Source organism: Argentina silus (genome assembly GCF_951799395.1).
Source record: "Argentina silus genome assembly, chromosome: 1".
NCBI classification, from domain to species: Eukaryota; Metazoa; Chordata; class Actinopteri; order Argentiniformes; family Argentinidae; genus Argentina; species Argentina silus.
In genome coordinates, this window is record NC_139655.1 from 27425220 (window position 1) to 27440638 (window position 15419).

General features: G+C 41.3%; 2 protein-coding genes across 3 annotated transcripts in view; both read right to left on the minus strand.

The window, feature by feature from the left end:
* Positions 1-10942, minus strand: part of LOC310804013 (glucosidase 2 subunit beta-like) — a 112459-nt gene extending 101517 nt beyond the window's left edge. For both annotated transcript variants that reach the window (XM_083669061.1, XM_083669060.1), the window contains exons 1-6: positions 10802-10942; positions 10128-10244; positions 9318-9413; positions 6361-6418; positions 4900-5017; positions 1409-1526 (exon numbers count right to left, since the gene is read on the minus strand). In XM_083669061.1, coding sequence (XP_083525187.1) covers positions 1409-1526; positions 4900-5017; positions 6361-6418; positions 9318-9413; positions 10128-10244; positions 10802-10883 — 589 coding nt within the window. In that variant the 5' untranslated portion in view covers positions 10884-10942. The remainder of the gene's footprint in view (positions 1-1408; positions 1527-4899; positions 5018-6360; positions 6419-9317; positions 9414-10127; positions 10245-10801) is intronic.
* Positions 10943-12299: 1357 nt separating this feature from the next.
* LOC310804737 (doublesex- and mab-3-related transcription factor A1-like) lies at positions 12300-14444 on the minus strand. The gene is made up of 2 exons (XM_083670055.1): positions 13871-14444; positions 12300-13397 (listed from the first exon to the last, which is right to left on the minus strand). The coding sequence occupies exons 1-2, from the start codon at positions 14343-14345 to the stop codon at positions 12571-12573; spliced, it is 1302 nt and encodes a 433-aa protein (XP_083526181.1). The 5' UTR covers positions 14346-14444; the 3' UTR covers positions 12300-12570.
* Positions 14445-15419: the final 975 nt, after the last annotated feature.

Sequence of the window (15419 nt, forward strand, 5' to 3'; positions counted from 1 at the left end):
GAAAAATCATCTACATGACTAATCGTCTATTTTCTTATTGTGTACTTGTGTGTGTAAAATAAATTCATCTTGAAGTGGAGAGGAATATGTACAGTATCAATCAATGCATAATCAATAGGCCAGACGAGCTGCTCTCAGATCAGCTTTCTCCACTCAAATTGGGACCTAAGTATAAGAGATTAATACAGCAGACTGACACTGGACCGGTTCTTAAAATAAACTTTCGCCTATGGCAACATTGAGGCGCGCACTTTGACAGGCACATGCACAACAATCTCAAAGTGATTTTCATGTACATGTTGGTTTCAAAAATGTAAAGAAATTCTATCACAGAGTGGGCTATCATAATCATTTTGATTAAGACATTCCTTCATTAGAGTTCATGATTCAAAATAGGCATACATAAAGTGCTTTACCGATATGTAGACTTTGCTGAGCAGTAAAAAGAAGCTATATCTTTTTCTCAATAATATGCACCAAAATAAATGAAGATATTCACCAACGTCTAGTTTAAGACCTACTTCTTGTAATCGGCAAGATTTAAACTTGTTAGTTCTATGTTTGTGATGTACTGTCACAAAGTGAAGTGGGAGGGCAAGTTTCATCTAACAACGCTCTTTGGCTGCTCCACAGAGTGGTCTGCAGCTCTCGTGAATTCACAAAAGCATTGAAGCACTACGTGAGCTACGAAGGGTTTTGGGAAACCCGCTTGAACTGCCAAAGGCTTGTAAGAGTGACTTCGAGAAGTACTTAACGCTACCAAGCTTTTGGGAAACGCACCCCTGATCTCTCTCCCTCACTCCTCCAGTGCAGTCCTGTGTGTGTATATCTGAGTGAGTGCCCCAGCCCCTCCCTCTCGTGCTCACTCACAGCTGGAAAAAAAACGCTCTGATTTCGCGTTCTCCCTCATCTACCATGTCAAAGTATCGCCACACAAGGCTTTGACGAAGCCTGTACAAAAAAAAGGTTTTCGGAGTCTGGATTTTTCCTAACCGATGTTCACACCTCTATCTGGCACTACCCTAACCTAAGTACTAACAGAAAATTAAATGATGATCTTCTGAAGTTCAGTTTTGTGTTTTCCCCGTGGTTAGACCCACAGTGAGGCCCTAATATTTCTGTTTGTAACCAGATAGGTGGGTATTGTATACATAGGTGGGTATTGTGTTGTAAATATAAGTGCTAATGAGTTGAATTGCACCAAATTTGCCAGAACCCACCCATCAGTTTCCAAATGGGGGCCTCACTGTAGGCAAAAACCGAGATTAAGGAATGTACCTTTAAGTTTAGGATTCGAGGAAGTTAAGTAGATCCTCCATCTGTGCCTTATGGCCATTTCTAACCAACAGTAGAGCCACTAAAACAATCCCAGACTGTATAAGCGTTACTCTACTGGGATGACACCTACTGTTGTCTGCTGCTTCTTGTTCCCCAATTTCCTGGTCCGTCTCTTGTTTCCTCTTCTTGTGATCCTCCAGTTTGGTTTGAAGATCCTCAAAGACCCGCTGCAGGTCTCTAAATTGGGCCTGGGGAGAGGAATATGGACATCAAGGTGAATATGACATCTGCTCATCATATGATTTCATGTTAAACATTACATTTCAACACAGAACTCATCACACCTGGCATTTAACATTACATTAGCACACTCAACTAAATGCAACACATCATAACATGTCACACTAAATTACTTAAAGGAGGTTAAAATATTCTATCCAGACTTAATGATCAAACAATTTTATAAAAAGGCTAGAGTGGTTGCAAATGTGGTGTACTATATAAAAGTGTGAGTACTATAAAATTCCTAAAATTTTAGGAAAAGAAATTCAGAATCAGAATCAGAATCAGAATTCTTTTATTTGGCCAAGTATATTTGCACATACAGGAAATTGACTTGGTGAGGTTGGTGCATGGACATAAAAAACAAATAGCAAATATTGACAAGAAATTTACAAAATAGCAAAATATTAACAAAATAGCAATAACAACTTTATAAATGTACAAAAAAGAGAGACAGAACAATACATCTTGTAGGCTGTGTGAGGCTAAGTGGCAATGAGGCTAGAGGCTGTGAAATGGTTATAGGGCATGTACACTTTAAATTAGAATAAGTTTAAATAATTATAAATTACAAATTACACTGTCAGTGCATTGTGTGTGTGACAGGGTGGAAGTCCCAGAGTCAGTGAGAGGCAGGGGGCTTGTGAGCCCCACTGCCATGGGGAAGAAACTGTTCAGGTGGCGCAGGGTTTTAGTCTTGATTGACCGGAACCTTGACTCTGAGTGAAGTCTATGGAAGAGGTTGTGACTAGGATGGGAAGGGTCAGCTATGATCTTTCCTGCTCTCTTACTGGTCCTGGAGTGGAACAGGTCCAGGAGAGATGGCAGGTTGCAGCCGATGACATTCTCGGCTGACCGAATGATCCGCTGCAGTCTGCCTTTGTCCTTGGCAGTGGAGGCAGCGAACCAGACGGTGATTGATGAGCTGAGGATGGACTCAATGATGGCTGTGTAGAACTCGACCATCACTTTCTGCAGCATGTTGAATTTCTTAAGCTGCCGCAGGAAGAACATCCTCTGCTGGGCCTTCTTGATGGTGGAGGTGATGTTCTCCGCCCACCCGAGGTCCTTTGAAACTATTGTCCCCAGGACTCTGAATGACTCCACAGTGTTAACTGGGGAGTCACACATGATGAGGGGGGCGGTTGGTGCTGGGCTTCTCCTGCAGTCTACTACCATCTCTACAGTTTTTAGAGTGTTCAGCTCCAAGTAGTTCTGGCTGCACCAGGAAACCAGGCTGTCAACTTCCTCTCTGTAGACGGCCTCATCACCATTGGGATTAATCCAATGAGGGTTGTGTCATCCGCGAACTTCAGGAGTTTGACAGAGGGGTGGCTAGAGGTGCAGCTGTTGGTGTAGAGGGAGAAGAGTAGAGGAGAGAGCACACAGCCTTGTGGGGCTCCGGTGCTGATGGTCCGGGGCTCCGAGACAAGCTTGCCCAGCCGCACCTGCTGCTTCCTGTCTGTCAGGAAGTCAGTGATCCACCTGCAGGTGGGCTCAGGTACGCTCAGCTGGGATAGCTTGTCCTGGAGGAGAGCTGGGGCAATGGTGTTGAATGCAGAGCTGAAGTCCACAAACAGGATCCTGACGTAGGTGCCGGGGAAGTCTAGGTGCTGGAGGATGAAGTTAAGTCCCATGTTGACTGTGTCGTCTACAGACCTGTTGGCTCTGTAGGCAAACTGCAGTGGGTCAAGGAGGGGGTTAGTGATGGCCTTGAGGTGGGTGAGCATGAGGCGCTCAAAGGTCTTCATTACCACAGAGGTCAGGGCGACTGGTCTGTAGTCATTAAGGCCTGTGATCCTCTGCTTTTTGGGAACTGGGATGATGGTGGATGTTTTGAAGCAGGCAGGTACCATGCATTCAACCAGTAAAGTGTTAAGTCTGAGATCCCAGTCTGAGGTTAATTTGGATCATTGGCCTCAAATGATTAAATGACAAATTTCAAGCATTGAGCTTTTCTCTTTCTGTTTTCACCTAGACCAGCAGCTCTGATGTAAAAGGGGCGACACACAATAGACTATTTAAATCACCTGTGTCAGGTGGTGGTACTGTGCCACCAGAAAATGACACATAATGACAGAAGCATAGCTTATATTACTCTCTGTAATAGTCCAATTAATAATAAAAAAAGCTGTGTGTGTGTGTGTGTGTGTGTGTGTGTGTGTGTGTGTGTGTGTGTGTGTGTGTGTGTGTGTGTGGGTGTCAATATTGCCTTCCAATCTTCCCTCTGAGAGTTTCTCATAATGCAATGATGGATTCTAGAGCTGTGGTTTGGATAGGGATGACTACCTTTCTGGGGCATGTTACTTGCTTATCCACATTCTGCTGCAGAAGTGATTTATGGAGTCCATTTTGAGTGAGTAAGAGCATACAGAACCTACTCCTAGGAACACTGTCTGGGTAAAAAGTGTCTCTCTACCAAAATATTGAGTTTAATTCTATATAAACAAAGTGTTAACATGCAAGTGTAGCATGTAGCAACCTAACTACTATAGCTACCATCTGCTACACTCACTGCAAGTAAAAGACACATAATTCAACTAAGGCTTTATCAATTCACAAACCTCAAGTTTAGTAATGTACTGCAGTAGACTGTTCTACTTCTTTACTCCAGTTTGTTGATATTGAACAGCATTCATTCTCATACTCTAGTTTACAAATCGCAAATACATTACCCAAAACATTCACCATACAATGTAAGGAACTTGCATGCATTGTTCCTGTGAGCTACCATCACTTTTGTCTAGATTTCTCCAATGATATAGCATTTTTCCAACCCTTGACCCTTAGGATAAGTTCACTCAGAGTCACTGTGTAAGGTTCCAGAGACTGGCCCCTAAGGTACTCCAACCATATCAACAGAGACACATTCAGAACAGAGGATCAGGATCTGCAGGAGGGTCAGGGGGCTGTGTGAGCCCTCAGCCTGGATCTGTCAATCACGTTGCACAGAAAAGAACACAGACCAGAAATATCAGACAAAAACCCCCAAGTGCACTGAGTATATGGAATATACTATCAGCTGGCAATCAGAGGTATGTGTGTGGGTGTGGGTGTGGGTGTGAGTGTGGGTGTGTGTGTGTGTGTGTGTGTGTGTGTATGTGTATGTGTATGTGTGTGTTAGCAGCAGTAGTGGAGTGAAGTATGGAATGACAGTGTTGATTGTAGTAGTTTGTGAGCATGTCTAATAAAGCTCTTATAATGGTATCAGTTACCCATTGTAGTTGTAACAGTAGCCATGGCCATACATGCTTGCATCATACATTGTGGTATAATTTTAATAATAGCATTGGGGACTAAACTACACTAGACTAAGCTACCCTGTATATTGTACTGTACCTGTTTCTCCCTCCACAGAAGAACCCCCTCCTCGATAAGCTGTTGCTTGAGCCGGAGCCCCTCGCCCAGGGCCCTCATCTGGCCCTCCACCTCCGCTCGCTCCCTCTGTCCCAGATTCCTGGAAGAAGACAAAGCCCTATCATTACTGAGAAAACACACCGTATGCTGCCTCCCACCCCTTCTCGCAGGGATGCCGCCGTCCAATTTTGGAGGGCCCACAGTGTACTTTGAATCCAAACAGGAAAATAACTGTGTAAATAAGATGGGGGAGGATTCTGTGTACGAGAGCCATGAGTTGTTAGTCATTTTTGTCAAAAACAAAAAAGAGATCATAATGAGGTACAGTATACTGTAGGCCTAATGTATGTGGTTTTGAGGCATACGGCATGGAGTACAATTTGATTTATTGTTAGAGGTCTGTCAATGAAATTAGTAAAGCCTGTTCTTCTTTATTTAACATTCTGCTAATAAATACTTGATGATAGGATGATATTTACTAAAACACCAAGTGGTGGGAATGGGCACTGATCCTAGTATGGTTCAAATGGAAAATGGTTCCCCCAAAATGTGAACAATTGGTTAGAGGGCAGCATACCTCTTCAAGTACAGAAGCGAAAGCTTAGAAATGTAGGACATTTTGAAAGTTTGGTACCTTAACACTAAGGATTTCAAGACTTAATGAGGTTAGAAAATGTTTCATATAATATATTATGTGAATATGAACCACAAAGCCCAAATGTGAGATAAATCATTGACAATTACGCTTCTCAAATGGTATCCATTGAAAATAGATTATTTCTTTAATTTTGTTTCCTATTCTGAGGTGTTTACAGTATGTATTTGGAACAAACAATTCAACTGGAGGAAAATATCTGCAATGTCTCAATTTTTACTGAGAGGCTGGTGTTGTTATTTTCAACGAAAGTGTAATGGTCCGTTATTGTTCAATCTCAAAAAGCAGCAGTTTCACGGTAAAGATTACAAATGAAAGAGTAATGAGGTGGTGACTCAGTATCTACATATCTACAATGAACTCTTTAAGATACTATTACAGTATGTATTTACATTTAAAATGAAGGTTGCCAGAGGAATCATATTAAGTCCAGACAGCACAAGGTTTCTGTTACAGTGAGAACATGCCCCCTGGTGGTGCAGCAAGGTACATCACTGCCACATAGGCCAAACATGTTACACTTGTATGCTTAACAGGATGCTTAGGATAATAATCTTTACATATCAAAGACATATTTCACGCATATATGACATTTCAAGTTGGACACCATACAGTGGGAGTGGAACATTACTGAAAAAAAAAGTACAAATTGACATTTTAGGGACAGTCTTCAATCTTACTAGACATAATCACAAAAGCAATACTAATTGATCTATGCCAGTGGTCTCAAACTCAAGACCTCCGGCCTACACCGACTTTGTAACGTGTTGACTTCCAGTCCAACTGACCTGCATGAGTTCTGGCACTGTATGTGACTGTTGTACTCATCTGAGGCGTCACAGCAATCTGCCAGGTGGGACAGCAGAAACACAAATATCACACATCATATCTAAGCCAATTATTAGCACAAACACTATCAGTTTCTCTTCATGGTGATGGGAATAAAAAGAAACATTGTCCTCAATGTAACAACCAGACATTTATTTAATCATAAATAAGGAGAACTAATGTGCACATGAAAATGAATCCAGAGCAACATCAAGGACATGGATATGTTGCAATATTGATCTCTTACAACATTTGTGAACTCATATTAGTGACTGAAATGTAGCCATTCCAAACCACAATCCCTGTATTGCCTGGTTGGGAATAGAAAGAAAGCCTCTAGATGCTTACAGTAGCGCCTGGATATATAAGTACTTAGATCTGGTTTCACCCTTAGATGTCTGAGGGATCAGGTCGAGAGACTGGTCACAGTGTGAAGCTCCTCAATTACCCAGAACCCCACTGGTGAACAGTGGCTATAGAGCGTTGGAGCCCGGCACAGGGTGTAGTAAAAAGCTCTCACCGAGCCGTGAGAAAAGAAAAATTCCTCAACTCGTGCTCTAAGTGGCTCCACTCAAGGCATGAGGATGAGAAGACAAGAAGAGAGTGGGAAAGAGAAAGAGTGAAATAGAGTATGGGGAGGGGGGTAAAAAGTTGTCAGATGTGAACACCCCCCCCCCCTCTTTTATTCCATCATGCTGCCACCATGTGTCATCAAAAGCCGCCAGGAAAGCCGGTGACGGGGAGGGGGTGTCGATAACGGGAAGCGTTTCGTTTTCTCCAAAGCGGGAAAGAAAGGAGGGGAGAGGGGGTGGCAAAAACGATCTAATTAGAGGCTTGACTGTGGCAGGCTTCACATGGGGGGGGGGGGGGGACTTGAGAATGAAGACAGAATGTTGTTCAAGGGAGAGAGGGGGGGGGCTTGTTTGCTGTGTCTGCCTCTTTATTTCTCTGTTTGTTTCTTCTACAAAAGGAGTGACAGTGGGAATAACAACTTCCAACCTGTCAATCTTCTGACAGCATTCAAAATGGGTTCTCTCTCACAGAGGAAAACCAGCCAGTGGGACGTCACTGTGAAGTGCTCTTCTTACATGAGCATCTCACTCACTGTAGTCAAATGCAATGGTTCTACTCTTGAAACAACTATGTGGAAATCAGAAATGAAAGTAAATAATACAGATCCATTCTCCTTTTGCAAGTATATCAGGTGGGGGATTATGGACTATTTCAAGTTCTGTAGCCTATATACTGTAACTCCCCTGGATTATTTAAATACAGTGGGGGAAATAAGTATTGTAATATGTTGATAAATATCAACATATTTCCACTGCAGCTATTCACATGAAATTTGAATAGCTGCAATGGAAATTGATATTAACTCAATAAAACTACACAGCTAAATAAATTGTAACATTCCAATCCAAAAAAAAGAATAACAGGAAAGAAGTATTGAACATGCTAAGTGAAATGTATTTAACACTTTAATAATTTAGAAGCCTTTGTTTCCAATGACAGCTTCAAAATGCTTCCTGTACAAAAAAACTAATCTCTCACAGTGATCAGGTGGGATTTTGGCCCATTCTTCAACATAGACAGTCTTAAAACCTTGAAAATTCCGGGGGGCCCGCTGGTGAATCGATCTTCAGTTCCACAAACTTTCTATTGGATTTAAGTCTGGCGATTGACTAGGCCAGGCCAACACCATTATTTTCTTCCTCTTGAACCAATTGAGTCTCCTTTGCAGTATATTTTGAATCGTTGTCCTGCTGGAAGATCCACCCGTGTCTCATCCTCATCATCCTGGTGGATGGCAACAGATTATTCTCAAGAATTTCCCAGTACATGGCTCCATTCATCTTCCCTTCAATAATTTGGATTCCACCAGTACCATGTGAAGAGAAACAGCCCCATACCATGATGCTTCCACCTTCAAACTTCACTGTAGGTATGGTATTTTTAGGATCATATGCAGAGCCATTTCTCATCCAAACATGGCGCATCCTATTGTTGCCGAAAAGTTAGATTTTTGTCTCATCTGACCAGACTACATTCTCCCAGTAATCTACAGACTTCTCCAAAGGTTCCGTAGCAAACTTCAAACGAGCTTCAACATGCCTTTTCTTCAGTAATGGAGTGGGTGATCGCGAATGGAGACAGTGGCGGTGGAGTGCATTGCCTATTGTTTTCTTTGTGACCACTGTACCCGCTGCTTCCAGGTCTTTCTGGAGCTCTGCTCAAGTGCTCCTTGGCTCTTGGGCTACTCTTCTGACTAACTTTCTGAATGCCTGGTGAGAAATCTTGCGAGGAGCTTCTGTGCATGGCCGGTCGATGGTCGAGTGATGTTCCTTCCACTTGCGGATAATGGCCCCAATGGTGCTTATAGGAACATTTAGGAGTTGAGAAATCCGTCGGTAACCATTGCCATTACTATGCTGCTCAACAATCTTGTTGCGAAGGTCTTGGGAGAGCTCTTTACCTCTACCCATCATGAGATGTTTCTTGCAGGAAAGCTTGGTGACAAATTATTTGTTTACTTGCATTCAGAGGTGGGAAACCCTTTTTCAAAGAGTGGAAGTACTTACCCACCAAAAGCTTTAACTCAGCTGATTCTAATTAGCACAGGTAGGAGAACTCATTAGTGGCTGGTTTAGTGCTTTTTCTTACTGTGTTCAATACTTTTTTCCTGTGTCATTCCACTTTATTGCATATAGCTTTTTTATGGATTGGAATGTTACAATTTCTTTACATTTCATATGAACAGCTGCAATGGAAATATGTTGAATTAAAAAATTGTTGAATACTTATTTCCCCCACTGTACATGTAACATTATTGACATGCAGTCTAACAAAGGGCATTAACATTTATAAAGTACCAGTGATTCCTCCTTGCCACTTCTGTACAGCCTACTCTGGGCCTTACCGCAGATACCATCGTTGACCCGCGATGACTGGATGTAGTGAGGGCGGAAGCCCAGGTTGGTGCAGTAGAATCGGCCGTTAGGACAGGCTGCAGTGCCTTAAGAAGGGCAAAGGATAAAGGTCAACGGTACTGTGATGACTGTCGCAGTGACTGCAGGAGATATGGCTTTAAAACAATGATTGGAACCAAGTTCCCAATGAGAAACTGATTACCATGAGCTTGACTATTTGATTTTGTAATGCATATGGTTATGCTATTACATAAATGCACTGCCACAATTGCTCTTAGGGTGGCAGTGTCATCTCAGTAACACCAGTAGAAGAATTCCTCCTGCTACTAGAAAGGACTGGAAACCAAATCACTGATGATTTTCATAGAATCCTTCACTTGCCCCATTATACAGTATGCATCTCTCCTTGGTCAATCAGCTCACTTTTGTACGTGTAAGTTTCTCATCACCCATGTGTTTACAGGGGCTTAAAATAACAATAAAATTCCTTCAAAATAACTTTTCTGCAGTCTATAAAAAATATATAGTTTTCAAGCAGCCCCTGTCTACCCTAATATTAGGCCTACTAACATGTTGTTCCACCATCTTTGGCCAACCTGTCTGTCATAATATAATTGCATCACTGTTAGGCGGAATCTGTCCAACATGTTCTGCAATTGAAGACAAATTTAAATGGCATTGAGTGATAATTAATTAACTTTGGCTTAATTCCATCCATAATTCAGAATTGGTTCAAAGCAATCAAGTGTTAGTTTGGCAAATAGTGCGGTTATAATGACCACAGCTGTCACACATCATACCTGGTTCATCTGATCCATCTGCACAGTCGCAATAGTCATCATTCACCTGGTCAAAGGGAATCATTTTCGACCCATCGATGCACACAAATGACTTTCTCTCTCTGTAAAACCTCTTATCTGTTTAGAAAGAGAGAGAGAGAGAGAGAGAGAGAGAGAGAGAGAGAGAGAGAGAGATCAAAACATATTCTAAACCTCTGCTTTGGCAACATGTACCTTTCTACTTTTTGAACGATTTTTCAATATTTAATATGAGAGAGAGAGAGAGAGAGAGAGAGAGAGAGAGAGAGAGAGAGAAACAGAGCAAAGACATGTGCTGTCTAAGCAAAGATTTGTGCTGTGATGACATTCATTTTATATATTACTATGTCAACTTTAAATGTCATCTTAGAGGTGGTAGGATCTATATCATGTGAATTGGTCATAACATTGAAGTGACTTGTGTAGTCAGGTTGTTCATATTGCTGTCCTATCGACATGTTGTAGCTACAGTAGCTGGATGTGTCTGAAAATTGGACAGCTAGAATTGCAAATGTAGTTTTACGTTTATAAACATATATATTATAAACTAATGTAGCTCGATGGTCTAGTAATACAATATTGTTAATGTTCCAAAAAGCCAATACTCTATTGTTTACAAGCCTACAGCACAATGTTTACAGAGACACTTAGCTTACAAGACAATGAAATTCCTCTTATTTTCCGCGAGTCTACACAAATGGACCATAGAGCCACTGCAATGATTATCTGGTAATGCATGTCCGATGGTACGTTTTGTAACCATTACTCTTTTAACGAGCTGGAAAGGAGTGAGATGCTCTTCACACTCATATTAGTTCAACATTTCCAATGAACTGTCATCATTTCCTGAAACGTGGTCACATGACATTTTTGTTGTTTGCGCGCTCTGTTTTAAAGGTATACCGGCTTTTTCAGAGCTCAATGTTATGGTTCGTTTCCAGTTTAAGTGCAGGAATTGAAGTACAATGTATGGTATCTATCCAAATTCAGTTTCAAATTCCTAAAACGGTTAAGTTATATGTAACTATATAATTCAATGTATTTATAAGTCTGCAGTATAGCTCTTTGATCCATCATTTAAAAGTAATGATAAAGAGCCTACATATCAAAAGGCATAATTCAAGATAAATTATAAGAATTGGAATGAGTCTACATATCATCATTTTTCAAATACATCATAATGTAATTTCTCAGCAGACTGTAAGGTCACATTTGGTATTTAGCAAATCATGGTTTGTGTGTGCTCTGAGTCAACTGTGAGAATACTGTACATACTGTAATGTTCTTCAGTCCTGGAGCTCCTCAGTGCTTGATTTTGCATGCAGGTTTTTGTTCTAGCACAGTAAGCAAAGCTGATACAAATAATCAAAGGTGAAACCGATGTGTTTGTGCTCCGATTAAACAAAAAGCATGCAAGTGGGTCCCTGACACGATTAAAGAATTATTTAGCGACCCACCCAAAATGTTACAGTGATATGCATCATACAATATAGTCTCTAAATTACAAATTGATTTTCTCCCTTACTAAACTCATTCAATGTCACCAAATACTTCCACATTGTGACATGCTGCAGAATTATGAAGTATAATTTACGCAACTCAATCTGAATGTTATTTTGCTATAGGCTACTATCCAACTAAACCTGTTCAGACTGGGCAACATGCAACATGATATGGCCAACCTGACCATTAGATGACCCTTTTGGTATTCAAAGAACATTAAGTATCTTATTTTTAAGAAAATAAAGAGGAGTGATATATTGAAAGTAAATATTCAAGCCCTTTAGACCAGACGTCATAAAGACTATGAAAACATCTCAGTGAGTTGATACTTTTTGGTTCCTCGGATACCTCATAATGTGGCTATTGACAGGGCCTCCCTTCTACTGAGTCCAAAAATGTACCACTTGCTATCAAAATGCTTTGAACCAGCATATTCAAACAGAGGAAGTTAATAAATTAGCTTGGCAAGTATATATTAATGTTAACTAAAAGACTGGTCAACATTGCATATTCTGAAATGGTCAATAGTAGGCTAATATTGTGTCTTTTTGTATGTTCACTGAATTCATAAACCCTGAACATTGTGTATTTTAAGAAATCATGTAAATGACAAACATGAAAACCTAAAAACAAACATTAAAAACAAAAACGTTGCATTTGACTTTTTTATTTTTATTAATCTACATTCAAACTTTACAAAATGTACATTTTCAAAAATATTGTACTTTCCAATAAAAAGAAAGAAGGCTGTGTAAAGATTTTATGAATTGTGAATTAAGGTGACATCAACAGGTTCTTCTGGATGTCATTTCAAACATTGTATAATTTGTCATTTTAATATCAGCAACCTGTAAAAATAAAGGCATATGGTTCAACTGGTTTATTTTGACTTAGGCTATAGGCCTTGTTGTATGACCCTATTTTATTTGTCATGATTTAGATTGGAGTATATACCAGTGTTACACAGTGAGTCTTTGCTTTGGAGATAGGAAAGGTCTCGCATCATTCCTGGGAAAGAATAGTCTAACGGTGCCCGAAGTGGAAAACCTGGCATCAGTCCGGACGTCACATAGGGTGACATAAAAGTAGGTATGCAACCACCCGCGGTCGAGTAGGCGAAGCGCAGAGGATTAATACCAAAGCGAGGATTCAGCCCGTACATGTTGTCACCTCCGGCTGGTGTTGGTGTCGTATGCAATGGGGAGAAGGCAGACTTGGTACTCATGGCCCCCAATGCCCCCCCTGTAAGTCCAAAATTCGTCCTTGGTGCGTTTGAATGACCAGACAGAGATAGGCCGATGCTATCTGAATTGTATTTGTTCTCTTTGGAGCTTAGAACCATTTCAATGGCCTTTACAATGTCACCTTTGCACGTTTTCACAACCGATTCCAAGGTGTCCCGTTTGTGATGGGGGAATACCTTGGTCATGACATCGGTGGGGTCCCGGTCCCTTGACGCGCAAACGGGCGCATTAAGCTCCAGAGAAGGATATTCCTTGGGCCTGTCTGACTCGCTGCCTGACTCGAGGTCCGACGATGACAGCGACCTTGGACTCTCTGTATGATCTGACAGCTGGTCGAAAGAAGGCGACTGGCTGCCACTCTCTTTATCATAAACAACGCGGTTTTTCTCTTGGGTTGGAGAGGTGTCATTCTTTCCCATTGGAGAGGACAGTGGTGTGGGATGAGGCGCAAAGAAAGGTCGGCCCATGAATCCGTTGTATAGGTTGTACTTGGTCAGTTTATCATCTGAAAATATAAATGAAATAAAAAAGAAATTAGGTGTGTAGACCTACATATTGGATAATTGGTCCTACGTGTTTCCTCTTTTTTTCCCCTCCTTTCTATAGTCAACACAAATATAGGCCTGTCAAAACGTTCAAAAAAGTAAAATACCGGTAACTCATTGATCATTATTCGTCTATCGAAAACTATTTGCAGACAATACAGCCCTAGGTATAGCCCTAGGCCTATTATATTCAATCATTATGAACGATGCTTTCATCCAGTTTGTAGCCGAGATCATAGCCCAATCTGTGACTATACACAACATACAAATGTAAATATAGGCCAACGGTAATCTTAGTCACAGATGGGGCTACCGAGATCATAGCCTGTGACTACTACAATTGTAAAACAATTAAATGAACACAATTTAACAAAAAATATATAAATTTTCTTGGTTTGACATTCATCCATTGTCAACAGACTGTGTAACTTACCGTCTTTTTGGTCCTCGGTTCCAAAAACATCAAAACTCTGAGTTCTTGGTGGGGCGTTTGCTCCAGGCGGTGCCATGGCCATTCCGGTCTCTCCAGGCCCCGACCCAGTGTACATGAACTGTAGCTCCCGGGCCTCGCTCTCCTCCTGTGCCTGTTGTCTCCTGAGTGCCACCTGTGCGGCCATAACCCGTTGCCTCTCCGCAATCAGCGTGCACTTTGCGCACACACAGTCTCTCCAACGACAGAAGCGTTTGTGACCTTTCAACGCGGACACCACCCCATGGTTCCTGCACCTTGCGCACTTCGGGGTTCGGGGGTATCCCCTCTCCAGCGAAGGGCTACAAGCAGCTGCGGCAGCCGCACGGAGAAAGAGAGACGGAGGGCGCATGAGGGAAGCGGGAACCTGTAGGCCTCCGATCGACAGACGAGAGGTGGCATGCCCGGTTAAGCTGAGGGGTCTAATGCTGCCATCCATTGCGCTTGGAGATGTAAACACGGTCTCCAGAAGGTCCAGTGTAGTTTTCAAGTCAGTCAGTGTTCGTTCAGTGTTTGTCCTGTTTCAACTGGCGTTGCCACCCTCAACTTCTGTGCTTAAAAGTTCTCCACCTCCAGGTGGTTTGACATGAAATAATACACCGCGGTCACACCCCTTTCCGTTAATAGCCTATGAATATGCGCTCTTAGTGAATAGTGGTCTAATGTTTGGCCATACTCTAGTCTGAATCAATTCAAGGATTGAGTAATTGCAGCTGTTTGTAATAACTACCCGTTTTGGCAATTTGATCATTGCTGATAAGAGGCCCACTGTCCCTATATGCATCATAGCGTTCTTATGGCCTGTATTAATTCTCTAACTTGAAGTAACTTTAGTAACTTCATACTGTACTGTAGGTATCAAATGAACAGAACATTTAGTACAGACATTAAAATCAACCTGTTAAGGAACACATGCTTTTATACAGAATACATGAAGTATTATTTTCAGCTAAGAAATTGTATGCCCGATAATATATTATGAACTCTGTTGCATGTGTAGTGGAAGATTGTTAGCAGTAAGGTATTTAGTCTATGGAAGGCCTATTCTACATAATGGTCTTTAGAGCCACAAAGGAACAGGTAATTAAACCTGAGGTTGGTTATCTTGTTGTTCAAATCAAGTTCCAATTACCCTGACAATAGCCCATCTGTCAACAAACACTCACAGTGACATCAGTTCACCACTAATCACGGCTTGTCACATGTTTCATTCATTTTCAATTCAAACATCGATCAAGTTACAAGCAACAGCTTGCTTGCCGTTAATACATGAAAACAATAGAGGACAAACAGTAATAGCAAACATGAAGCGTTGCATGGTCACTAACGGCAACCTATTTCAAACTGGGTGGTTTACCTAATTGTGATCAACAGATTTTTTATATTTTTGTGTGACATAGGCCTACAGTGCATACTCATATTGTTATGGTATTGCTTATTTTGATCAATTTAAACACCCCCTCTAGTCAAACTCGAACATTTTAAGCTGAAAATAAACGTTTTAAATAAAAGT

What these genes read in the sequence shown, in the direction of transcription:
- LOC310804737 (XM_083670055.1), bottom strand. Translation starts at nt 14,345, where the DNA reads ATGGATGGCAGCATTAGACCCCTCAGCTTAACCGGGCATGCCACCTCT. An exon ending in AACCGAGGACCAAAAAGACG is followed by an intron (nt 13,398 to 13,870) that starts GTAAGTTACACA and finishes TTATATTTTCAG; the next exon opens with ATGATAAACTGACCAAGTAC.